Source organism: Jaculus jaculus, chromosome 10 (assembly GCF_020740685.1).
Source record: "Jaculus jaculus isolate mJacJac1 chromosome 10, mJacJac1.mat.Y.cur, whole genome shotgun sequence".
Taxonomy (NCBI): Eukaryota; Metazoa; Chordata; class Mammalia; order Rodentia; family Dipodidae; genus Jaculus; species Jaculus jaculus.
This window is the reverse complement of record NC_059111.1, coordinates 29011741-29038297: the sequence shown is the minus strand read 5'-3', so window position 1 is coordinate 29038297 and position 26557 is coordinate 29011741. Positions and strand designations below refer to the sequence as shown.

The 26557-nt window shown below is 40.3% G+C and overlaps 1 protein-coding gene across 2 annotated transcripts in view; it reads right to left on the bottom strand.

Annotated features, from left to right (window-relative positions):
- Cep162 (centrosomal protein 162) overlaps nt 1–26557 on the bottom strand; it is an 81237-nt gene that overhangs the window by 13804 nt on the left and 40876 nt on the right. For both annotated transcript variants that reach the window (XM_045160480.1, XM_045160479.1), the window contains exons 14-23: nt 22145–22275; nt 21619–21846; nt 20897–21037; nt 18214–18326; nt 15259–15364; nt 13845–13971; nt 12162–12325; nt 11220–11324; nt 5346–5558; nt 470–1122 (exon numbers count right to left, since the gene is read on the bottom strand). In XM_045160480.1, coding sequence (XP_045016415.1) covers nt 470–1122; nt 5346–5558; nt 11220–11324; nt 12162–12325; nt 13845–13971; nt 15259–15364; nt 18214–18326; nt 20897–21037; nt 21619–21846; nt 22145–22275 — 1981 coding nt within the window. The remainder of the gene's footprint in view (nt 1–469; nt 1123–5345; nt 5559–11219; nt 11325–12161; nt 12326–13844; nt 13972–15258; nt 15365–18213; nt 18327–20896; nt 21038–21618; nt 21847–22144; nt 22276–26557) is intronic.

Sequence of the window (26557 nt, the reverse complement as noted above, 5' to 3'; positions counted from 1 at the left end):
AGTGTCTGGCATTCATTTGCAATGCCAAGAGGCCCATGTACAAAGAAATAAAATTAAAATGAAAGTTCTTCAAGGAATGTGTAGACTGTAAGGTCAGCTTGAAGAATTACTTTTGAAAAGAGGAATTTTGCTCTCAGGATTGTCAGTGAGTTTTCAGGAGTAGCTGTTTTCTGACAGTCATCTGCCTAGAGCACTCATCAGTGAGGATGGGCTCAGAGGGTACACACAGCAAGCCCTGGCAACCCAAAGATACAGTTGAGACTGGCATGGAGATTCAGGTCTATTTGGAATCTGGGGTTCCACAGGCAGGGATTCTACGCAGAAAGACAGCCAGTCTCAGCAAAGGAATACGATGTCACAAAATCTACTCATGGATTCAGTTCAAGTCAAAGAATACATAGAAAAGATGATTTACAACAAAAAATATCCTTGGTGCTCCCATATGATTATGAACAATTTAACACGTTACCTTTTCATGGAGTTTTCAAATTGGGATCTGGCTGCTTCTGATTCCGCCTTCAGCTTGTTTCTCTCTAGCACAAGTCCCTCCAGCTCACTTTTCAGTCTGTAGTTTTCCTGCAGCACCTCTGAAATATGGGAGTCAGTAAAGGAATGTGGGTGGTACAGCTTGGCACCCGAGGTTCCAGGGATGGAGCTGGCATTTCCTGGACTTGGGTGAGCAGCATCTTTCTTCACCCGCCTGGCAGACGCCTCCTCTCTGCTCTTGGAGGTCTGACTGGACAGCATCATTCTCCTCTCCTTCTGAAGCTTCTCCACGGTTTTTGAAAGGTCTTGTATTTCCCTTCCTTTTGCAGCCAGCTCTTCGTTGAGCCTTGCCAGCTTAGCTTTCGCATGGGCCTGTTCTACCTGGAGCTCTATAGACTGAAATTCATTGTCATCTCTGCCATTTCTCTTGTGTTCTAACTTGGCATTCTCATGTTTAAGAACATCTATTTCAGCTTCAAGCTTTCTCACAGTGACCTGATGGGCTTCCTTAACATCCGCAAGTTCTGACTCAAGTTCTTTAAGCCTGGCAGAGCTGTCCCGTTGGTTCTGGGGAGCTTCCTTCAGTTTGTGGGCAAGCAGCTGCTCCTGCTCCTCTAGTCTCTGTTCATACTGAATCTGAAGAGAGAATCCAGGCAAGATCAAGCCCCTGCTGAACATCTCATTAGCTATCAAAGCCAGGCACTCTGCTGAGACGTAGGCCTTCATTCATACACTCACATATTCTTATATCTTCAAGTCTTTGTGTAAGGTACTCAAATGTATTTAAGTCCTACTTTGCCAAGGGTGTACAGTACATATTTTCATAATTGTTTCATTTATATTAGATTACACATGTGCTTATATCCCTTCAAAATGTTTAAACCTTAAAAATAAGAGGTAGATATGGTAGTGAAGTCTGTAATTCCAGTACTTGCAAAGTGAAGGGAGGAGAATCCTAAGTTCAAGGTCAGGCTAAGTTACTCAGCCAGTTTGAAGCCAGCCTGGACCATGTGAATCCTATCTAAAATAAATCAATTAATCTACAAAGGATAAATAATACTAACACTTTAAATTGATATGTTAGCACTTATGGGCCCCTCTCCATGCAAACTGTCAAACATACTCTTTGAGGAGAAACATGTGAAGTAACCAGAGGTATTAAAGTGAAACAAGATATTTTTTCTCTCTGTTTTGTTTAGATTTTTAAAAAATTCATTTATCTGCGCGCATGCGTGTGTGTGTGTGTGTGTGTGTGTGCGCGCGCGTATGTATGAGAGAGAGAGAGAGAATGCTAGATGTTTGCAACCACAGAAAGAGTTCAGGTTGATTTTAAACTTGCAATCCTCCTGCCTTGACCTTTAGAGAAAAGAACACTTTCAACCTTGTAAAATAAATTTGGTATCAGGGAACATGGTAGCCTAGAATTTGTATACTGGAGCTGTAATGCAAAATAAATGGCATACCCAGACTTGACTTAAGTAAATCAGGGCCTGGGAGGAGAGCACGCTGTAGTTGCAGCAACACCCCAGGATGCCTGTGGCATGGGGACAAGGAATAGGGCTGCGGCAGCCCTGCTTAGAGGCCTGAAGACAGTGCAAACACCGCACAGACACAGCAGTCACACCACCGCCCCAGGACACCTGTGGCACAGGGAAGAGGTAGTCCTGCTTGGAGGTCGAAGAGAGTGCAAACACTGCACAAACACAGCAGATGCAAGAAGGTCCCGGACAGCTGTGGCACAGGGGTGAGGTGCAGGGAGGCCTAAAGATCGTATAAACAAGCCGGTGTGGTGGCGCACGCCTTTAATCCCAGCACTTGGGAGCAGAGGTAGGAGGACCACCATGAGTTCGAGGCCACCCTGAGAACACAGACTGAATTCCAGGTCAGCTTGGGCTACAGTGAGACTCCATCTGGATAAAACAAACAAGCATACAAAAAACCAAAAAGATAAGTGTAAACATTACACCTTTAAGTTTGGTCTTAAGGATGAGTGAAAAATTTGGTTAGGTGGATGCAGAAATATTTAGGAATAAGAGGAGGCTATGCAGAGGTTACTGAATGCTTGGTACATATTTAGAATCAGAAATGAAAGAAATATGGAGTCGGTAGTAAGGAATGGGTAAGATGGGGCAGGGGATTGTAAAACAAGGAAAAATTAGGGCTTGGGATGTGGCTCAGTTGATACAGTACTTGCTAGAGGCAGGGGCGAGAGGATCAAAACTTCAAGGTCAAATCCGGCTACAAAGCAAAGGAGGCCAGACTGGAATGTACGAGATCTTGTCTCCAAAAAGAAAAAAAAAAATAGCGTGGGCAGATTTAGATAGATAGATAAGAATAGGACAGGGATAAGAGTTCATTCCTGAGAGCCCCCCACTATATGTGAACTACTAGTAATAATTATAACCATTTTTTTAAAATTTTTGTTTTATTTTTATTTATTTATTTATTTGAGAGCAACAGACAAACACAGAGAGAAAGAGGCAGAGAGAGAGAATGAGCATACCAGGGTTTCCAGGCACTGCAAACAAACTCCAGATACATACACCACCTTGTGCTTCTGGAGTATATGGGTACTGGGGAATAGAGCCTCAAACCAATGTCCTGAGGCTTCACAAGCAAGCACTTAAACTCTAAGCCATCTCTCTAGCCCTATAACCATTTTTGAGTGCTTACACGGTTCTAAGGTCTTGGATGACACTCAATCCTCCTACTATCCCAGAATTAAAAATGACCCGATTACAATATTTGTTGAGTGTCTAATCTGGAACAACCACTGTGCTTTCAAAGATGGACTACAACAGTAATATCAGAACATTACGAGCCACCAGAGTTCAGAATTTGAAGGGGAGAGAGATCACAAACAATCTAATTGAAATGACTATAACCAAGGTGAATGCTGTGAAGGAGTACAGTACAATGTCTGCAGAGAGAATTGCTCTATCAGGGAGTCCAGAGAAGGTTTCACTAGACAATCAGAACACTGTCATTGTGGGAACGGGGTGGGGTAGAGCACGCTGCTCAGAGGTAGGAGTATACAAACCTATGAGGCGATAGGAAAACAGCAAACAGAAGAAACAGGCTAGTAGTACTGGATCAAAACAACATGGTAAGACAATTGTGGAGAGCAAGGGAAGGTCTAATCATCTGGGTATGAATGAAAGGTATTCAATGGGGCTGAGATGTAGCTCAGTGGTAGAGAACCTGCCTAGCACACACAGGACCCTGATTCTATCTCCAGCACCACCACCAAAACACAAAACAAAACAGAACAAACAACAACTACAACAAAAGGCTGGCACTGTGTTTATGTGCACATGTGTGCAGACGACAGAGATATGAAAACATAATTTTAGCTATGATCTAGAGCTAAACGTGAAGGGAAAGTGGATGTATAAAGCTTAGTCAGATGGTTATAGTAACCCAGGCCATTTTTATTAATGATTATTGCATGGTGACATGCTAATGCAAAGCAATGGTGGAATCGGGCTGGGGAGATGACTGGGTAGCTAAAGGAGCAGCCACATGACCTGTGTTTGACTCACCAGTACCCAAGGAAAGCCAGATGCACAAAGATGCATCTAGTTTGCAGTAGCCAGTGACACTGGTATGCCCATACTCACTCACTCTCTCAAATAAATAAATAAAATTTTAAAATGGTAAAAGTAAAAAATGTTAAAAAAAATATATATATATATAAGTGAAAGTGGATAACTGGGACAGGTCAGCTATTATTTCTTTTACACATTAGGAAATCAAGGCTCAATGCTGGGAGTAATTGATACAAAGTCATAGCAGACACAGACAGTGGTCCTACACTGAACATAGTCGGATTCCCACACATACGGGCAAGGTCTGCTCAAAGTGGAATGGATAAGCATGCAGCAGGGGGCCGCAACAAATGCTCAGAAGACCAGAGGAAAGAACCAACAGAAACTGTGTGTAAAAGGCTCACAAAGGAGCAGTGCAAAAACTCTTGACACTGCACCACATCCTTAGGGGCGGCTTCTCTCACTAGTCTCTTCAGACACACAAGAAGACAGGATGAAGCAGGGCCTAGGCGTGTCCTAGGTGAAGGACACTGAAGTCTTAGATGTGAGGGGGTATGTGTTAGGATGCACGGGACTGAAAGAGAACAGGAATATAACCTGCTCAAGGTTCACTGCCACTTCTCAATCTCTACTGCTTCTGTAATCTAATGTTCTCAATTTGTCATTTCTCTTGGGATAGAAATGTGTGGAGAATGAGAGCAGCTCTGTAGAAGCAGAGTGGCACAGGTTTGGAGCTCGAGGCCTCGGAGCACCCGCTAGCGGTGGCGCCTGGTCCGAGACGGTTGCCTTGTGAGCATTTGCTTCCTCTCTGGGAAACCAGGGTCTACTTCGTGCCGGGGAGTGGAAGGATTAAGCAAGAAGAACTGAGACATTGTGCAAGTACCGGCACAGACTTTTGATGAGACAATGTACTTAAGAAACGCTGTGATCCCAGCACTTGGGAGCCTGAGGCAGAAGGATCCCATATTCCGGGCGAGCCTGAGCTACGCACAGAGATCACATCTGAACAAGTAACTTCTGCCTCATGCCCTCACCCATCACTAGATAACTTCAATGAAAATACTTTGAACAATGCTTTCTTCTTTCATTTTCTTCTGAATACACATCAAGATGCTTTACTTTCTCCCAACTTAATTTCCACTAACTCCAACACTGGAATGTCTGAAATACAAAAACGCTGCAAGAGCACATTTAGAAGGGTGGGTCTAGGTTTCTTCGCACTGGCGGACACTGGTGGTACAGGCTTATGGGCAAGGAGGCCTGTCCCAAAGCCACCTGAGGCCTCCCTCTCTCTGGCTCCACCACACTGACCTTCATTTTCTGAAACTGTTGCTCCATGGCACGAAGGCTTTTCTTGGCTTCTTCATCTTTGCCCTCCAGATCGGCTTCTAGCTTCTGAATCCTTTTTTCCATAAACTCCACTGTGTTTCTGTCTACTGCATCACCAGCAGCCGAGGCAGCTAATATTAGAGCAGGTAAGGAGTTGGGGTATCTTCTCTTCAAAATTCCTTCCATCTCCTTAACCTATCAAAATATTTTATACTTAAGTAAGTTTATAAATATATGTAAAAATAAACAGCTTAATAGACAAATAGATTAAGCTAAATCAGTCATGTCAAAGATGGTTATATATGCTTATATGCTGAATCAAAGGCACTAATGCAAAAGATTTTAACAGATTATCTGGTCTTAAAAATCCTCTAGTAACACATTTAATTTACTATTGGTTAATTTACAGAAATCCTTCCACAGTCACTCAAGACACACCTTCAACCTTTCTCTTCTATAGTAAGAGCATCTGTACTCAGAAGACATTGTACTACTATGTCTTCTGAGTACAAAGGCTCTTCTTTGTCCTTTGGTCTGTACTCCCTCACATGACAGTGCTTCTACTAACCACTAAGTGGAAAATTACTTATATGCACACAACATACAAACTTGTTGCACTACACAGAAAACTTCCTAAGTCCTTGTCCCTGGCTGCAAGACTCTATCCCCGCTCAGCATTCCCCTTCGAGAAAGATTTCATTTAAAGCCGGGCATGGTGGCGCACGCCTTTAATCCCAGCACTTGGGAGGCAGAGGTAGGAGACCATGAGTTCGAAGCTACCCTGAGACTACAGTGACAAAAGACTAAATACTTTTCATAAAAGTCTATACATATGTCAAGATGTATATGTATTTTCTTACATTTTTGTAAGAAAAACTGTATCAGAGTGTACAGAAATTACAGCTTTGTATAACATATACCTCTATGAATAGACCTGCAAAATAGCCTTAAAAATGTTTATAAAAGTTTCCTGGCACATGCACAGCTGAGAGGGGATGTGGTGCAGTGGTGAAAAGTGAAAAGTATGTTTGGTTAGACTGTATACTATTATCAGCTTTACAGCCTTGAGTGGCCCAATCCAAACTGTGCTTCATAGGTAAAATGGAGAAGCTAACAGCATAACTGACAGGGTCCATACCAGTGGATCTAACTGACTTTCATTGAAATAAAGCTTTGCAGATGCCTCAGCTATAGTGAGGACTGATTCATGCTGGCTTTTTTTTTTTTTTTTTTGAGGCAAGCCCAACAGGCTGGCCTTTAAAAAAAAAAGAGAGAGAGAGAGAGAGAGAAAGAAAACTGGAGCACCAGGACCTCCAGCCACTGTAATCCTTGTGTGCATGTGCGACCTTGTGCATGTATCACTGTGCATTATGTGGCATTTGGGAAGTGGGATATAGATCCTTAGGCTTCACAGGTAGCACTAAGCCATCTCTCCAGGCCAATTTTGGCTTTTATTATGATTTTGTCTAATAAAAAAATACTTTTCCTGGGCTAGAGAGATGGCTTAGCCATTAAGGAACTTTCCTGCAAAGCCTAAGGACACAGGTTTGATTCTCCAGGTACTATGTAAACCAGATGCACAAGGTGGCACATGTTTCTGGAGTTTGTTTGCAGTGGCTGGAGGCTCTGGTGTACCCATTCTCTCTCTCCCTCTCTCTTTGTCTCAAATAAATAAAAATTTAAAAAGTTAAAAAAAAAACCCTTTCCTAACTGCTAAAGTTCAAAATCCTGTTTACAGACAACATGATTGCTATTGGGCATTTCAGATCACACCACTGGCAAAGTTAACAGCATTTCTTTTCCTGAAATTTGCCCATACACTCATTGATGCATCATAAATTAGGATATATTAAGATATAAATGTGATCATTTACTTCATCTGGACAATTTTCAGAGCTTTTTAAAAATCTAGGTATCTCGGTGAATTGTGTTAGGACAGATATGCATGCTATATTTATTAAACAGATAACTGGATTCTAAAAGATCAATTTATTTTGAAATATTTGTAATTAATTTATTTAAAAATTTAAGAAATATTGTCAATCTAATCTAATTTTGTTAACTTAAAATACATTCTACATTGTTGGGGAAAATTAAATTTTATTTGTACCTTTAATTTTGTATTAAACTATCACTCCATGGTTATCAATAACATTATGAATGGTATACAAAGGAAGTTAGAGTTTTACTGACAAACTATGAAATACTCCATTAAATAAAAGCATGAATAGTTACAATCTGAAGTATCATTATGAAGTGAATACAATTAGACTCATTTTACTTGTGTCCTACTTAGAAAATACATTTTATTTACAATTAATATACTTTAAATTATGGCTCCAAGATGATTCTGACTAGAATATGATCTGATTATAAAACATATTCTGATTAAAAATCATTACAGTAGAAATGCTCAAAGAAACAAGTAAGTACATCTGAAATGAACTATGAAATATTAATAAGTAATGGATAATATTATACAAACATATCATCTAAGACAGTAAGCCAATCCCACAGTTAGTGAAAGGGTTAGTTTTATACACTTCTGACCAATATACATAAACACTTGAAGTCATAATTTTCATATTAAGCACATTTTCTTCCCTGACTCTCACACATTCAGTTTGACATGACTTCTCATAAAGAGGTCATCTAATGGACTTTCACAGCTCTGTCTGGATGTCCTTTTCTACACTGGCTAATTGAAATCTCAAGTACTGAAGAAATTCCAAGCAAAATCATAGACAACACTTGCATCAGAAGAGTTCTAGCTCTTCCAGCCATTTTTGTCCTACCTGTGATCATTAGAGAAGGTCCTGTGAAATTTCTACAGCTGGATTCTGCTAGTCAACCTCTTCATAAAACTAAGCTCATACTCAGCCCATTGATGACCTCACTGTTTTGGATTTGTGATGGAATAATATCAGAGAACCATGCTACCTTATGAACAAGGCTGTGGCTTCTTATTTTAGTATTTACCTATGAATGTAAATACTACATAGAATGTTTCAAAAACAGGAGGAAAAATAAACTGTAATTGTGCCTCACACACCCCCAAAATACTTTAATGGAAACATCTTCATTCTAATAAGCCTTATTATGATATTTTACTTTTTTTTTTTTTTCAGAAAGAGAATGGAAGAGAGAGGGAGGGAGAGTGAGTATTTGGCAGGGCCTCTAGCCACTGCGAACAAACTCCATATGCATACACCACTGTGTATCTGGTTTACGTGGGTACTGAGAAATCGAACTTGGATCCTTAGACTTCACAGGCAAGTACCTTAACCATTAAGCCATTTCTCCAGCCCTCATTATTTGATTTTAATAAAAGGCTCCTAGCCACACTGATTATAAAATGAATAGTTTGGGCTGAAGAGATGGCTTAGTAGTTAAGGTGCTTGCTTGTGAAGCATAAGGACCCACGTTTGACTCTCCAGATCCCACGTAAGCCAGATGCACAAAGCTGAGGCAAGCACAAGGTCACACATGCCCACTAGGTGGCACAGGCTTCTGGAGTTTGATTACAGTGGCCAAGGCCCTGGTGCACCAATTCTCTCTCTCGCCCTCTCTCTCTAAAAAAAGTACAATAAAATTGCAAAAATGAATTATTTTGCTCTTTTAAGAAAATTTAAAGAGACAGTGAGAAAGAAAGGAATAGAGAGAGAATTGGCATGCCAGGGCCTCAGCCCCTGCAATCGCACTCAATGCTTGCACCACCTGGTGTGCATGTGCGACCTTACATTTATGTCACCTTTGTGCATCTGGCTTATGTGGGATCTGGAGAGAGATCTAACATGGGTCTTTTGGCTTTGCAGGCAAGCGCCTTAACTGCTGAGCTATCTCTCCAGCCCCCCTTTTTATTATTTATTTTGAGAGACAGAGAGAAAGAGGTGGAAAGACAGGGAGAGACAATGGGCACACCAGGGCCTTCAGGAGCTGCAAACTCCAGAAGCATGTGCCCCCTTGTGTGCATGTGCGACACTGCGTGCTTGCCTCATTGTGCGTCTGGCTGTACGGGACCTGAAGATTTGAACATGAGTTCTGAGGCCTCACAGCCAAGCGCCTTAACCACTAAGCCATCTCTTTTTCCCTCTCCAGCCCTTTTTAATTCTTTTAACATCTTTTTTATGTTTACTTTTTTATTAGAGAGAGACAGATAGGGAATGGATGCACTAGGACCTCTAGTCACTGCAAACAAACTCCAGATGTATGTGCTACCATGTGCATCTGGCTTATGTGGGTACTGGGGAATGGAACCTAGGTCCATAGACTTCACAGGCAAGCCATCTCTCCAGTTCCAATTTTCTTTTCTTAAGAGTGTGTGCATTTCTATGTGTATGGGCGCACATGTGTACATGTGGAAGTCAGAGAACAGCCTTGGATGTTGCTCCTCAGCTACACTATCCACTTCCTTTGAGACAAGGTTTCTTATTTGACTGGAGCTCACAAATTAGGCTTGACTGAACCTCAGGGATTCTCCTATCTCTCTCTTCTCATCACTGGGATTATAGGCATAAACTACTGCAACTGGCATTTTTACATTGGTTCTAGGAATCAAACTCAGGTCCTCAGGCTTGCAAGGCAAATACTCTACTGACTGAGCTATCTCCCCAGTCTTGAGAGGTTAATACTAAGCCTGACCAGTAAACAAGAATTTACTATTATGGAAGTTGCCAACAGTAAAAAACAAAAACTAAAAACAAAGAAAACAATATGGCTGGGTGGCGCATGCCTTTAATCCTAGCACTTGGGAGGCAGAGGTAGGAGGATTGTTATGAGTTCACAGTCATCCTGAGACTAAAGAGTAAAGAGTGAATTCTAGGTCAGCCTGGGCTAGAGTGAAATCTTACCTTGAAAAAACAACAACAACAAAAACAAAAAAGATTATGATGTTAGGGGTCCAGGAAGATGACTGGGGAGCAATCAACGGGACATGCTTGCAAAGCCTGCCAGCCAGGGTTCAATTCCTCAGCCATCTGTGTAAAGTGAGATGTTGATTCATTTGTAGTGGCGAATGACCCTGGCACATGCACGCACACACACACACCCAGTTTGAAAACAATATGGCATTAATAGTAGTTATCTGGGTAGTGGAGCTTTATTATGCAATTCACTTATTATTTTCTCTATTATTGTTACAAATGATCTTTTAGCCCAGGTTGACCTGGAACACTATGCCTAGCCTAAATGTTCTTATGTTAATTTGAATTACTTTTGTAATCAAGAAAATACACACCCTAAAAATGGGGAAAAAAAAAGTTTACATGATGGCAGCTCACTGAGTGGCTGATCTTGTTGTTTACAAGGTGCTTTGTAACATGTTTCCAAGCATTATCAACATTTCCAGTTCTAGGATTTTCCTCTCTTATCTTGTGTCAAGATAAGGATTCGTTCTTTTTTTTAAAAAAAAAATGATAGAAAATTGTTATGTTGCTTGGGTTGGCCCTGAACCCCTGCTTCAGCCTCCCATGTAGCTGAATACTATAGTTATGTACAACCGTGCCTGGCTTATGAGAAGGAATACCAACTCTGTACATACCCAGAGCTTTAAATGCATGCTTACATCCTCCTAGGTATGAAAGAGAATTAGCAAGAAAACTGTTTATAGCTGAGGAACATCAATCTAAAAATTATTTATGAGGTCATGGATAATATAAAATGGTATTCATTTTATTAATGGTATTTTAAAACAAGAATTTCCTGGATAATTACATCTTGTGGGAAAGCCTGAAATAAAGTGTGCGTGTGCGTGCACATGTGCGCGCGCGTGCGCGCGCACACACACACACACACACACACACACACACACACACACACACACACACACACCTCAATAAATTTATACCCAGCATATACCTGTCTCTCCAGATCCTGAATTCTTTTGGCATCTGCTGCTCTTTCCTTTGAGCGTAACTTCTGTTGAGTAGATGGACTTCCTGAATCAGCTTTCAATTTCTCAATCTGTCAATGAAGAAAGAACATGGCAGCTGGGTGTGGTGGCACAGGCCTTTAATCCCAGCACTCAGGAGGGAGGCAGAGGTAGGAGGATCACTGTGAGTTCGAGGTCACCCTGAGACTACATAGTATATTCCAGGTGAGTCTGGGCTAGAGTGAGACCCTACCTCAAAAAACCAAGTTAAAAAAAAAAAAAAAAACATGGTAAGAAGTGTATCAAACTGAAAAGCAGTGGATGAGGGGCACAATATTGATTCCTTAGCAAACATAGATGAAGCTCTTATCTTGTTCCACAAGGGCAAACAAGACAAACTGGGCCCCTGTTCTTATAGAGAGAGATGGCCAGGAAGCTAAATAGACCAGTTAGCAAATAAAATTACTTGAGAGAGCAACAAGTGCTATGTAGAACACAGAACAGAGAAAAAGGACCAGAAACAAGGCCAAGGGGTCAGGGAAACTACCTATTCAAGAAAGGTTTCCTTAGGAGTAGAACTTAAGCTGAGATGTGAGGAAGGAGCCATGAGATGTGAGCAAAGCCAAGATCCAGGCAGCAAGCAGGAGCCTGGTTCATTCACGAGCAGAGCACTGCGCAGCAGGAGGAGAGGCAGTACAGAGGCAAGGCTCGAAGGGGCAGGCTAAATGGGGACCTGACAGGCTGTAATTAAAAGTGAACCTTTATTTGCAATCCAACCTAAAAAATAACTAGTGATCTAACACCAACCAAAACCTCAAACCAGCTATTCAAATTCAGACTTGAGCAATTGGGCAATGACGCAGTTATGTAAAGCCGATAATGAGCACAAGAGGGCTCATTGGCAAAGTACATCTACGGTGACAGAATACCTCCAGTGCCAGCTTCTCAATTTCTTCATTTGCTTCTTTAAGCCGAACTGCATCTTTATCCAGAAGTTCCTGATTTTCAGCATACCACTGCAATCTTTTCTGTAGTCGAATGAGTTCTTGTTTATGGGTCTCTTCTAAAATTTTAATTTCATATAATTTTTCTCCTATAAGATAAAGTAATTCAATAACCTGATTGCAATACATGGACATACAAAAACCAAGTATTTGAGTAAAACTAACAGCTGCTTAATGAGAGCATTATGAAGAAACAAGACTCTTAACAGTCAATGTGTACAACAAAGTATCTGGTGTAATCAGTAATGGGAGACAAGACAGTGTGTCCATGACTCAAACCTCCCTCATAGTAAAGTTGACTAACTAGAAATTTTGGACAAATCAAATGTTTCCCACTGACTTTATGGGTTTCCACAGTTAAAGAAACATACTCAAGGGCCTATAAAAAGAAAGGATGACCACAACTGAATTTAAAAGAATTATGGCCAATGCTGACGAGGGGGTCATGTATTGTTATAGTTACCAAAGTAAACTTCTAAGAAAAAGGTCTTCTAACTGTGTGTGTGTGTGTGTGTGTGTGTGTGTGTGTGTGTGTGTGTGTGGTGTTGGGGATTGAACTCAGGTCCTTATGCTTGGCAAGCAGGTGCTGAATCACTGACCCTACAAGCTTTAAAAAATAGTTTCAAAGACTAACAATACTTCTATTTTGCACATGCAAACATCACTGCATTGGGGCTCAGGAGGTAGATCAGAGTTTACGTTCTTGCCTTTCAGACACAAGGAGCTGTAACATCCCTAGAACCCATGTAAAAAAAAAAAAAAAAAGCAGGACATGGTGACATGTGCTTGTAATTCTCGTGCTAGGAAGGCAGAGACAGGCAGATACCTGGGGCTCATTAGCAAGCCAGTCTAGTATACCTTGTGAGTTACAGGACAGGAAGACCCTGTCTCAAAATAGGTGGATGGCACCTGAGGAATGACACCTAAGGTTGTCCTTTGCCCTCTATACATAACACATCATTTTCGAACAAACTAGTACAAGCAGATTTCTTGGTACATGTGATACAGTGAAGCTGAAGGTACTGCACATGAGAGCATTATTCTGGGAAAAGTGTTCTTTGCTTTTCCTAGTCCTGTGTTCTGCCTCTATGCTGTGATTCGATGGTGGGCTAGAGGGTACATAAGCCCTCCCTCCGTTCTTTCACTTTGATGTCTGACTACCTGTCAGGTTTACAAACACTGCTGTGCATCTGTATCTGCCTCCCCATGGTTCCCTGGTGGCCATGCCATGTTTTATCTCTGCATTCACTGCAAAGCAGTACAGCAGTATGTATTTGTGTAGAAAGACTTGAAGAACTGCGTTTGGACGCAGGGACAAAAACACAGACTTTGCCTTCAGAAAGTGTACATGGTCTAGCTAGGATCACAGACATATGGATAAGTAGCCATAAAAAGCCACAAATTCAAAGCAATTCTTGATTTTCATTGATTTTGCAATTGCTCCGATTAAAGCCAGTCACAGGGTAAACATTTTTAATAACTAATTTTTTTAAGTTTCTAAGATCACAGGATACTTCAAGAAACAGCATTTTGTACCATCCAGTAATCACTCAAACCCAAGACGGGAGTGTTAGATGACAAAGGTAACGTCTTCCGCTCGGGCTATACCTGTGGCATAGGCAACCTGATCCTTGGCTTGGTCTCTCTCCTTCTTCATCTTTTCCAAGTCCACTTCCAGAGCTTGTTTGTCCTGTTTCAGTCTTCTGATTTCTTCCAACAAACTGCCTTTTTCTTTCTTGGATATTGAAGGAAATAAAAAAATAAGTTACAAATATAATAAATTGTGATAGGCTATCCCTCCTCAATCTATCAAAAATCCCACTGTGACATACTTTCCTAAAAAACGGACTAGGGTTCCCTAGGGATCCCCATCTGTGAATCACAGTAGCTCATAATATTCTCTAAGGATCAATTCTAGTAATCTTGGCATTGCATTAAAGATTTTCCAATTACTCTTGTTCTAAATTCTTCTCATTCTACTTAGAAAGCACACTGATGTTCCAGACTTCTCTTTCTTGGATGCTACAATAACCTAACATACCTCCATCTTCCATGCCCAGCCCCTACAGGCAAGTCTCCTGTAGCTAGGAGGATGGTCGAGGAAGTAAGCACTACTCCTCTGTCCGAAACACTGGTGGTTCTTTTCCTAGAGTTAACTTCAAGTCCTTAACCATGGCCTCCAATGTCATACAGACTAGACTGACTGACAACATGACTGGCCCCAACTACTAGAAACCTTCTCCCTCCTACTGCACTTAGGCCAGAGACCTATGAACCACCTCCTCCTCAACACTCACTACCCCTCAGTCCCCAGGTAGTCAGGTAGCGTGCTCCTTCACTTCAATGGGATTTCTTCTCAAAAGCAGCCCCAGGAAGACTTTACCTGGGAACTTTTTTTTTTTTTTTCCTAAAAGAGCATGTTTCCCCTCCCCCACTTCTATAATTCACTGTCCATTTTCTGTGCTTGAATGTAAGCTACAACTGAGCAAGACCTCTGTCTCTCATTTACCAACTGCATTTGCAATACTCAACGAGACACAGTAGAAGTTACCAATCACTGACCCAGGCCCACTGTTTACACTATTTTTTGTTTGCATACTCCATTTGATACACTTTGAAACCTGGGACTGGACAGAGAGCTTAGCCTAAAAAGCTATCATACTGTGTATGGGTTGTTTTAGAATTCTATGCTAACGTGACTGTACCATAAAATGTCTTATTAAATGTCAGTATGTAATTAGATCCAGCCCAGCAGCTTTTATTGAAATAAAGTATGCATGTCCCCAATATTTAATGTTAATGATATGGCTTCAATGTTAGACTGTAAAGAGGGTGCAATTTAAGCCAGTATTACAATTTTTCTCTATTTTAAAGTCACATAACTATTAAATCTTAGATGTTTTTAATTTTAACTGGTATATTACAATATACAACCTATATATGTGTTATTAAACAGTTTTCACACATATTGGGAGATGGCCTTTTACCATCTCTAATAGTTAAAATTCCTTTTGCAACTTACCTGTGCCGCCCGTAACTCTGCTAGTAAGTCTGTAAAATTCTGAGTTTTGGTGGGCTCAGAATCTTCAACCACTTGAGTCAGGAATCGATTTTTGTGCATCTGTTCTCTGATTTTGAAAAGAAAGAGATTCTTTTTACCCTCTCCCTTTTAAATCAAGGTATTCCTAACAATACAAAATATCCTAACAACTCTGGAAAGGCAATAAGCACCAAAAATAACAATCTTTTTTGGTCTAAAAGAAAAATAGTAACATACTAAACAAAAAGTAGATTTTAAGGGAAATGTTTGTAATTTCAATCTAAAAGGACACAAATGGTAAAATTTTTGGTTTATTTCAAATGTAAAAAAAATCCATTGCAGAGCCAGGCATGGTGGGTACGCCTTCAATCCCAGCATCCAGCACTTGGGAGGCAGAGGTAGGAGGATCACCATGAGTTCAAGGCCACACTGAGACTACATAGTTAATTTCAGTCAGCCTGGACCAGAGTGAGAACCTACCTCAACCACCCCCCCCCCAAAAAGAAATTCCATTCCAAACTCAAGAGAAAAAATAATCATGCATGAAAATGTGCTGTGGGGTTGGAGAGATGGCTTAGTGGTTAAACGCTTGCCTGTGAAGCCTAAGGATCCTGGTTTGAGGCTCAATTCCCCAGGACCCACATTAGCCAGATGCACAAGGAGGCGCACACCTCTGGAATTCATTTGCAGTGGCTGGAGGCCCTGGCGTGCACACATTCTCTCTCTTTCTCTATCTCTCTGCCTCTTTCTCTCTCTCTCTGTTGCTCTCAATAAATAAATGAAATAAATTAAAAAAATGAATAAATAAAAATAAACAAAAGAATTTTTAAAAATGTGCTGTGTTTCTCTGGCAGTTTCAACTATGTCCTTTCCCCCATTGTTCTAGACTCCTTCCTCCTAAGAAACAAGAAGATAAAACCAAATCATATTTGGGCCTTAGATTCAATTTTTCTGTTTTCCAAGAGACCGTGTACAAAGAGTTTAGGAATCTCTGTACACCATCATTTATGACTGGTTTTCTAAGTAAGCCATGTATTTTATCATTTAGTGTGCTGACAGCTTTGGCTTGGGATACAACTCTTTCTACAAGCCAGGTGGTATAAGATGTTATGTCATATTTTTCTCTTTTTAACTTTTAAAAATTTTTTATTATGGTCTCGAACTCCCTGTGCAGAAGAAGATAACCCTGAACCACTGAGCCCCTTGCCTCCACTTCCTAAGTGCTAGGATTACAAGCATGCACCATCGTATCTTGTTTATGTGGTGCCAAGGAACCTAGGGCTTTGTGGATGCTAGGCATGCCCTCTACTGAATAAGTTATATCCCCGCTCAGATAAAATATTAACAAAAAAATAACAGAAACATCAGGAAACAAAGCAGATTGTAAATGTTTTCAAACATAAGATCATCACTGTTGGCCTTAAGGTTATAGCTATTAATCAAGAGAAAGGGAAATGTATGTGTGTGTATAAAGATTCCTTCTGTTTGCCCAGACCTGTGTAGCTGCTGCCTCTGTCTACCACAGGGTGTTTTTTTTTTTTTTCTACTACTTATATATGAAAGATTACTGATAGCTAATGGCCATATGTTTATACCACAGGCTTTTTCTTCCCCTGTTTTTATGAGGTAGGGTCTTACTGTAACCCAGGCTGACCTGGAATTCACTATGTAGTTTCAGGGTGGCCTCAAACTCAGTGATCCTCCTACCTTTGCCTCCCAAGTGCTGGGATTAAAGGCGTGTGCCACCATAACAGGCTATCATGTTTTTGTTTTATAAGAGGAGCCAGTGGGTAAGATAGCAAAAAATATGGCACATTCAGACACTCATGATCAAAAACACTTCTAATAATATCCTGAATGATTGGGCATTTATGTGAAATGATGCACTGACAGTAGTCATTTCCTAACAGACAGGGCCATGGCTTGTTCATTGGCATTTTTTACTAACAGTGTTAAGGTAACAGTCCACAGATGTCAGAGTTTGAAACATGAACAAGTAGGCTCGGGGCCCTCACTGGCCTCTGTGGCAAGTGTTAGATGTTAGCAGCTTACAGGTGTCTACTTTTAGGGGAGAAATGTCCTCATCCAAACCATAGCCCTTGACTTGCAGTTTATCTCCAGGCCCTTCCCATGGGCATCCCAGCCAGCATCTGGCACTGAACCTTTGCTCAAGTATGGACAATGGTGGAATCTTGGGACAAAGAATTCAGCAGGCTCCAGCTGAGACCAGACCCTTGCTCTCTCCCCAGCCTCTTCTTCTTGGGACTTATCTACTGTTACTCTATTTCCACAAAACCTGACTTAAGACCAAAGTGATTGTGTAGTGGTTTTTTTTTTTTTTCTTATCCGATTTTTAGTATTAACTACTACTTAGGAAATGGCTAAGCACCTCAGGCTTACTGACTGAGCAAGATAAATACTATTATTTTCAATTATATGAAAGTGATTCAAACTCAAATATGAATATGTTGAACATAATGAAATATATACTAGTCATCAACACTTAAATAAAATTTCTCTGAGACTGGAGAGATGGCTTAGTGGTTAAGACACTTGTCTGCAAAGGCTAAGGACCCAGATTTGATTCTCCAGGTCCCACATAAGCCAGATGCACATGGTGGCATATATATCTGGAGTTCATTTGCAGTAGCTACAGGCCCTGGTGTGCCCATTCTTTCTCATTGTTTCTCTCTCTCTCTTTCTCTGTCTCAAATAAATAAATACATAAATAAAAATCAGAAAAATAAATAAACAAAATTTCTCTCTGTATAGTCAATATACAAAAGCTCTACTAGAGAGGCAGTCAGTGTACAAATGGAAATAAATATATGTTTAAAAAACCACTATTTCTAAGAAAAATAAATATATTACTATAACAGCAAAATACTTGGAAACAGTTAAATATATTTTGATTGTAAGGGTTTCAAAAGAACTTACTTTAAAGAAGCTAACTCACTGAATAAATTCTGGTTTTCCTTAAACATTCGCTCTTCATTTTTTTTGTTTTGTTCTTGGAGACCTTTTACTTGATTATATAATTTTTCATTTTCCTTTTTGAAAATAGAAAAAATAAAATTTTGTTCAAAAGTTAGCAGTATTTGTGTAACAAAATGTTTATAATACATAAATCATTTATACTAAGGTCTTTTAAGTTTCTTTAATTTTTAAATATATAAAATCTTTTTCAAAAAGCCGGACATGGTGGCTCATGCCTTTAATCTCAGCACTCAGGAGGCAGAGGATAGCTGTGAGTTCGAGGCTACCCTGAGCCTACATAGTGAATTCCAGGTCAGCCTGAGCTAGACTGAGACCCTACCTGGAAAAAAACCAAAAACCAAAAAAAGACTTTTTCAAAAGTCTATTATCTTACAAGATAATTGTTATCTTAAAACAATTCTTTCTGTCCCCTCTTCTGATTCTGTCCTGAGAAGGGAAGAAAAAAAATCACAACTTGGGGAAGACTCTAAGAACCTGGCTTCCAATGGTGAGACAGTCAATATAGCCACAATGGATGTCTGTACTTGTATGTAAAAGTTTTATGCTGGAATTCAAGACCAAGTGTTTGTGAAAGCTGTCAAAACAAAGTAGAGCCCGGAGCTGACCCCAGAATACTGTGAGGCTTGTGCTAGAGAATGGGTTCAGCCTAGCTGAGGTAGACAGAGGAAGAGGTACTAGTCTGCACTCAGATGCTCTGGCTTATTGACATCTTAAAATTAAAACCTTTGGGTTATCTCACCACGCATGGAACACGCCTGGCAGATGGCAGTTCAGTACATACAGAACAAGTGGCTCAGATCTGTAAGTTCCACAGTGTCAGAGAGGACAGATGGATTTGTAAAATCTTAAATTCCTCTCTATATGACAAGATCAAGGCAGGTAAACATGCATTTATAACTTGAGGGAAGTGTATCCTGAAAAATCATCCAGAGCAATTGGTGATGTGAGGCTTTTGCTGAACGCTCATGGGTGATAATGCACAGCTCAAAGCTCAGGTTATAGTTGTAAAAGAGAAGAATATAATGAAAGAGGAGGAGAAGAGGAGTTAGAAAAATAAATGAGAGGAGGAAGATAATCTTAACCTGCCTAGGCTGTTAACACTAGAAATACCTGCCTATACAAACAAACACATCTCACATTAAGTTCAAAAAGTGTTTTGTCCTTGGGGCATTAGCAATTGACTTGAGATTCATATTTATGAATACAGTATCAAATCTCACTAATATCTATTACAAAGTATTGTTGAAAATTGAAAAAAAGGGTTAATTCCTTAGAAATAAGGGTATTAGAACTAGCAACAGGTAACATTTACTATATTTTGTGACTGGTTACAATGTACTAGGCTAAATGGCTGGTAATCACCATTTATTTATTGCCGTATCCCTATTTCAAGGAGGAGGACACAGGTGTAGAGAGGGGAGAAGGCTTGGCCATGGCTGCAAAGATCCACAGTACCTAATGTAACTATTTTGGGGACATGAAAAACTTCTGCTCATCCCAGATAAGGCAGCAATGACAGACCACAGTAAAAATTCCACCCAAGTCCAAGGTGGTGAGTGCATTTATTGGGGAAACTTGTGGAGCATTCAAAGAGGGTATTAAAGAGAGATAATCCACAAAGATATACTTAGCTATTTTAATTTGGACCATAAGAAATGTTCAGACCAGCTGGGCATGGTGCTACATGCCTGTAACCCCAAAAATTAGGAGGCAGAGGCAGGATCACAAGTTTGAGGCCCACTGGGCTGTGATAGTGAGCTCTAGAGCATGGGAAGACTCTGAATTTGAAAAACAAGCAGGAAAAAGGTATAGCCGAGTCAGATTATGACCTTCCTCATAATTGCTGGTTAAATGAGCTAGAAATATGTTTTTGTTGTGTGTATGTGTGGTGAGTGCAGGTACAGTCATATATGTATGGCTGCATGTGAAGCCAGAGGACAACCCTGGGCACCATCCTCAGGAGCACTGTCCACCTGTTTTTAAGACAGGGTCCTCCAATGGCCTGGAACACACTGATCAGTCTAGACTGGCAGGCCAGTGAGCTCAGGAATCTGCCTGTCTCTGCCTCTCCGGTGCTAGGATCACAGGCATGTGCCTCCACACACAGCATTTATAGTGGTGTTGCATAGTAATGCTCCTTAAGACTCAGAAAATAATCAGAACATTCAGTCTCAAGAAGTTAACTCAAAAGACTCCGACTGACAAAGTTACAGAAGCAGCAGTAAGAACTGCTAGAGAGAAGACTCATCCAGCTGAGCTCCCACACACAGCAAGGAGCTCAAGGGATTCAGCTCTCTTGATCAACACCTATGCTGGAGTGGACATTCTGATGAGACAGACGCCTGAGTCCCATCCTCTGGTACAAAGCCCCTCATTTAACCCAACCAATTCAATGTTTCACCAAGTTGGACTTGGGTAGAATTTGACTTTGGTCTGTCAGTGGTGTCCTATCTGGAATGAGTAAGTTTGTTCCCATTTCCCCCCAAATGTAGAAGAGTGGGTTACTCAGGTCAAACTCAGGTTCTCATTCTTGCAAAGCAAGCACTTGGCACCAGAAACATTTTCATATATTTTCTCTTTGTTAACGAGTGGATCTAAAGAACGCGCTGAAGGTGTGCCCCACCTGCTGATAGCCCTGAAGAAGCGCCTCTTGTTCTTGGATCTCTTTCTGGATTTGCTTCAGTTTTTCCCCGGTGATGGGATCAGTGGGTTCTCCAAAATGTAACCACCTTTGCTTTCTGCTTGTTTCTTCAAAGCCACTTAACTTCCAGAAAATACAGAAATTGTTTTATTTGGTAGAAATTAGAAATGAGAAGAACAGAGGGGGTGTTTAGACTCAAAAGTCCTCTATTACTGACCAACCATCTTATCTGTAGTGGCTTTATGGTGAGTAAAGGAACCTGGACGCTGCAGTAACATCCTCTGGGCCTACATATTCTACAGCAGTTCTTGCTGAAACTTTTGTTTTTTCTCAAAGTTAAAATGAACAAAACAACTTGTTCATTTCTACTTTTATTAATTATGCACTTTACTGTAGGAAAATGCTGCATATTAGTCATATTCCCATCAGGCTGTACTCTGTTTCTCCTCCCCCACCCCATTCCACTGAAGGCCTTTCTCAATTGGGTACAGGATTGCTAACACTGGAAAATCATCAAAACAATACAATTTGGGTTTCTCTCCAGGTTCACTCTGGTCAGGTTAAGGACGTACCTTCCAGAACCAGGCCCTTGTTTTATGCGGCAATATATCAAGTCAAACCGCTCCAGGAACCAAGAATGACAATGCATTTACCAGGAAGCACATTTTTTAAATAAAGTAGAAAACCGTAAATCTGTTTAGTACCTTGGCCTGAAGAATATAATTTTCTTGATTCAATTTCAAGATTTCTTTTTCCTGTTGTTTCTTTAGTTTTTCCAACTCATTTTCTAGCTCCTTCTCTTTTTCTGAGAATGTGACTTTAATTTGCTCAATTACAGCTTGTGCGCCCCTCCATTTTTCCTCTGCTTCCTGAACTCTTTTAAACATAAATAATTCTTTCTCCTTGTTCCCATCACAGAATCCTGCAGACTCCTTCCAAGAAAAAAAGACGATTTCATTAAACTGGTTGTACATTTGATACTAGAACATAAACAGAAAAACAAAGCAGACAAGGACTATAAATGACATGGTTAATGATGTTCTTGTAAAAAAAAATCAGTAAGACGTCCCTCTTGAAGGAAACAAAATTCATGCTTGTATTTTACACGTACAAGAGATTCTTATGTTTTCTTATGTGCATAGTATGCAATAATCACATATTTTATAACTTAGTGTTACTATAATTTTAGATCATGAAGTTATAAATAATTACTGTGAACTTAATACCCACCATGTGAAACGGAACAAAGGAATCCACTGTAGGAGCACCAGCCTTCTTAGGAGCAGTCAGACAACTCTTACTTTTGGGAGCTGATTTATTTGAAGCTGCAGGCTTGAGGAGTTTTGTTCCAGATAATATTTCTAAGTATTGCAAACAATGGAAGAAAGCACCACAAATATCAAGTTGAATGTGTATTCAGCAATGATGGAAAAACTGAGGCCTACCACCACACCTGCCCCACTGAGATCCTTGCATTCAGAACAACTGCCCAGAGTCCACCTGCTGCTCACTCTGACACAAGGCACCTGAAATGTCGAATGGAGCTAAATAAATGTGAGAGAACTATGAACTTCAGGCTTCAAGTAAATTATTCTTTTTGATACTCACAGTAGCAGGATTTCTGTATGATAAATGAGAGACAGGGCAGCTGTTAACTATGGAGCATTTTAGCTCAGACTGAGTGTATGTGACATCACTTTCTATAGACAATGCATAATGAGATATTAATGGCACCAATGGCACAAGACACACTTCATACAAGATGTTAAAGCAGCTTGCCTAATATTGCTAGAATTCAATGGCAATATATAGTAAATTAAGAGAAAAACGTGATTCTGTATATGGCTCTATGTATTTTGGCCTAATTTTTCACTTTGTATGTGTGCCCCTCTGAATGCGTGTTGGAGTCCACAAGCCTTGGCATACACGTGGAGGTCAGGTTGGTCCTTGCATGTGCACCTCATGTGAGGTGGGTTTTTGCTCTTGAAGTCTCATTTCGCTGTTCCATGCTGCACTTGAAACATGTTTCCAGGAAATCTCTGTCTCTACTTGTCACCTTGTATGATGGGATTATAGAACCTGCCCCAGCTTTCAGCTTTTTATGTGGGGGCTGGGGTTGAGCTCCACTGCTCCAGCTTGAGCTCTACCTACTAAACCATCTCCCCAACCCTAATTTTTCACTTTTAAAGTAACTTCTAAATCTCCAAAGAGTAGAAATAATTCAGTTAGTAATAAGCAGTTTTTAAAGGAAATACTTAGAAAGAATCTGAAAAAGGCCATATTCTAACATTACAGGTTCTGAACACTCCATAAACATTATCTAATTATCTTAGGGCTAAATAAGTAAGTTCAAATTTTATACCTTTACAGTGATTTCCCTCAAAATGTTAACTCTATTTGTTTTAAATTTTTTGAGGTAAGGTCTTATTCTACCCCAACTAACCATAGTCCCAAACTGGCCTCAAACTCAAAGCAATCCTCCTACCTCTGCCTCCCAAGCACTGGGATTAAAAGATATGTGCCACTCAAATATTAACTTTTAAAAATGTCAAGGTATATTTTCATTAAAATGGTTATTAGATATTTAGAAACTATAAAAAATCCAAAAGAAACAATTCCATCAATAGTCTGTCATGGAAAAATTTTATTTCTATCTTTTTTCATAGGTATACAAAGGTTTCTCTTCATAGTCACTACCCACTTGACCAGGCTGCTTCAGGTAGATTTTCAGCATTCATCACGAAATTGTGGTGGTCGGAATGAAAACCCTCCCCCAGGTCTACGTGTCTGTAGACTTAGTCCCCAGCTGGTGCTGCTGGACTGAAGTGTGTCAGTAGGAGGCAGGCCTTGAGGTTACAGCCCAACCCATGGGCTGCGCTCGCTCATGCTCGCTCGCTCTCTCAATCTCTCTCGGTTTCTACCTGTCAATGCGATGCTAACTTCCTGCTCAGCCATGCTTTCCCAGCCACAATGGATTCTACTCGGTGGAACTGTCAGCCACAATAAGCTTTCTTTCCCTAAGGCGCTTCTGGTCTAGTATTTGTTCTGATAGTTTGAATCATTGTTGAGGCAACATATAATCCTTTCAGATCACTGTGTGTTCTGCTAGCACATGATTCTCCTCAGAACCTGGCAGCTGAAAACAGGTGGTTCTCTGCTCATAACTAGTCTGACAGTCCTTTTACCTACGACTTTCCCCTGCCTGAATTCTGATTTTAATATTAAGATACCAAAATATTGTAATTATTTTAACAATGATACACTGGTAATATCTTTTCTCAATTTAGGAATGAAAAGTTTCTTGAACATGAAATTCAAACATAAAAATATTGCAGAGATTGGATGTTAAAAGCCCTCTTAAAAAACATATTAAAAAAATTCAGTCAAAAAAAAAACAAGAGGGCTGGAGAGATGGCCTAGCGGTTAAGCGCTTGCCTGTGAAGCCTAAGGACCCCGGTTCGAGGCTCGGTTCCCCAGGTCCCACGTTAGCCAGATGCACAAGGGGGCGCACGCATCTGGAGTTCGTTTGCAGAGGCTGGAAGCCCTGGCGCGCCCATTCTCTCTCTCTCCCTCTATCTGTCTTTCTCTCTGTGTCTGTCGCTCTCAAATAAATTAAAAAAAAAAATTAAAAAAAAAAGAAACCAAAATAATTTCAGATTAGAGAAATAATGGATAAGAAGCATTCAGTCTCCTTAGTAACCAGACCAAGAACTAAATCTAAGGTCAAGGGAATTAAGGTTTCAGGAAAGAATAAATATGCCTTAGGGAAATAAAAACAGAGCCAGCAAAAATGATTAGAAGGTAAAGAAGTAGGGCCTGTCACCATATTACAGAAGGGAAGAAAGTAAATGACTTACTTTTCAATTGTATACATTATAGCTTTACCAACCACTGAATAGTTATCTATTTTCTTAAAGAGATTTTCTGGGATGTGCTATTTTTTGGATGAATTTTGCCTTCTACAGATTTAGGTAAGCCTAAATCTAATGTACTTAAAAGGAACTTGTAAAATATTGACTCATTCTTTTTGTTTTTATGGAGAGCTCTTTCTACCCATCCATCCATTCTCTTCTAAGCCCAGTGTTTAATGTGGGAGCTGGGGACCAAAATAGAAGTCCTCACGCTTTCACAGCAAGCACTTTATCCACACTGAGCCATCTCCCCAGCCTTGGTACCAGTTTTTCTTATTACTGTTTCCTTCTTTTTACTTTCCTAAGGTTTTGAATTTTACATAACCAGAACATTTTCTTTTCATAACAATATTACTAGTTTAACAACAATAACAACAAAAAGTAGGAGTTAAGAGCCAAAGAAAAGTTTATCCAGAATAAAAAGGAAATCACCATGTGGCAGGTTTACTAGTTGCTGATCTCTACTTTCTCCCTACTAGCAGATACCCAATTTTGTCCTGGGCAGAAGTGAGCTTAGGTAAACTTTGCAAATTGTGGTGTCCAAAAAGTTAATATTCTGGTCAAAAGGTGGAAGTAAACACATTTCCTTCATGAGAGTCCCACAAAAGTTATTACTGATTTAAACTCTAACGATCTGGCTGCCCTACTTTCATTTTGCTTCATGTACAGGGCTTGGGGACACTAGCCATCTTGAGAAATTAAGACAGAAGTCACACTGAATGGATTGTGCCTAGGAAAAGGGGCTGTGCTTTCTTTCAGAGCAGTAGCTGCGTGCTCCCCATCTCTGCACTCTTTCTTATGTGAAGAGAAGCCTTTTATTTGACTGAACCCTAGTAACTGGGTTTAATGTTAGCCTAACCAATGCTGATCCCAACAGCTTTCTCAATACTTCTATACACCAGTCTCTTCCCAGTCTGCTTCCTGAAGGGCTAAGAGTAAAGCTAAAACTGCTATGGGCAATTCTTCAATACAAATACAGATATAAAAATAGTAGCTAAAACATAGTCTAATGGAAAAACTTAACACGGCGTAACAATAGATGCTCATTACACTTTAGTGTAAATTTTCTGATGGCTACAAATACTATAAAAATTGAAAAATGGAAAAAAGTTTAAACCATTACTTGTTTATTCACAAAAATACTGCTGTTTCCACCTATCACCTCTATATCGTTCCCCTTTTTCTTTTACAATCAATGTGACACTTCCAACCTCATCTGTAGTGATTCAGCATATTCAGGTGACCCTTCCAAGCCTATGGATTTTACTTCCTAACTTCCCCTTTAAGCTACTCACTCCTACTGGCTGACAGTGTCGGTCTTGACATTCCCAGTAATGCAAGGTCTGCCTAATCTCTGCCTTAAAAACCTTTGGGATAGTGACTTTACATCTCCTCTTTTTTTCATAAACTTCAGTTCCTCTGCCCAAGCCTCACTGCCATCTAATAACCTTGCTTTTGACTTCTGAGAAAACAGATTACCCACATTCTCTCCCTCCCACATCTATCCAACCCCACATGCAATCTTCCTTCCTCTGGCTGCCTCCACATTTCCTAGAACGTGGGGCTCTCCGTGTTCCTCGCTAATGCTAATCCTACTCTTCTACTCAATGGCAGGGCACTGCCCTGGTAAACAAAATACACCCTCTATCTACCGCACTGTCCATTCTTTTCCCTTCTACTCACTCTTTCTTAACAGCAAACAACCAAGCTGCCACCTTCCCAGGGAGAGAAG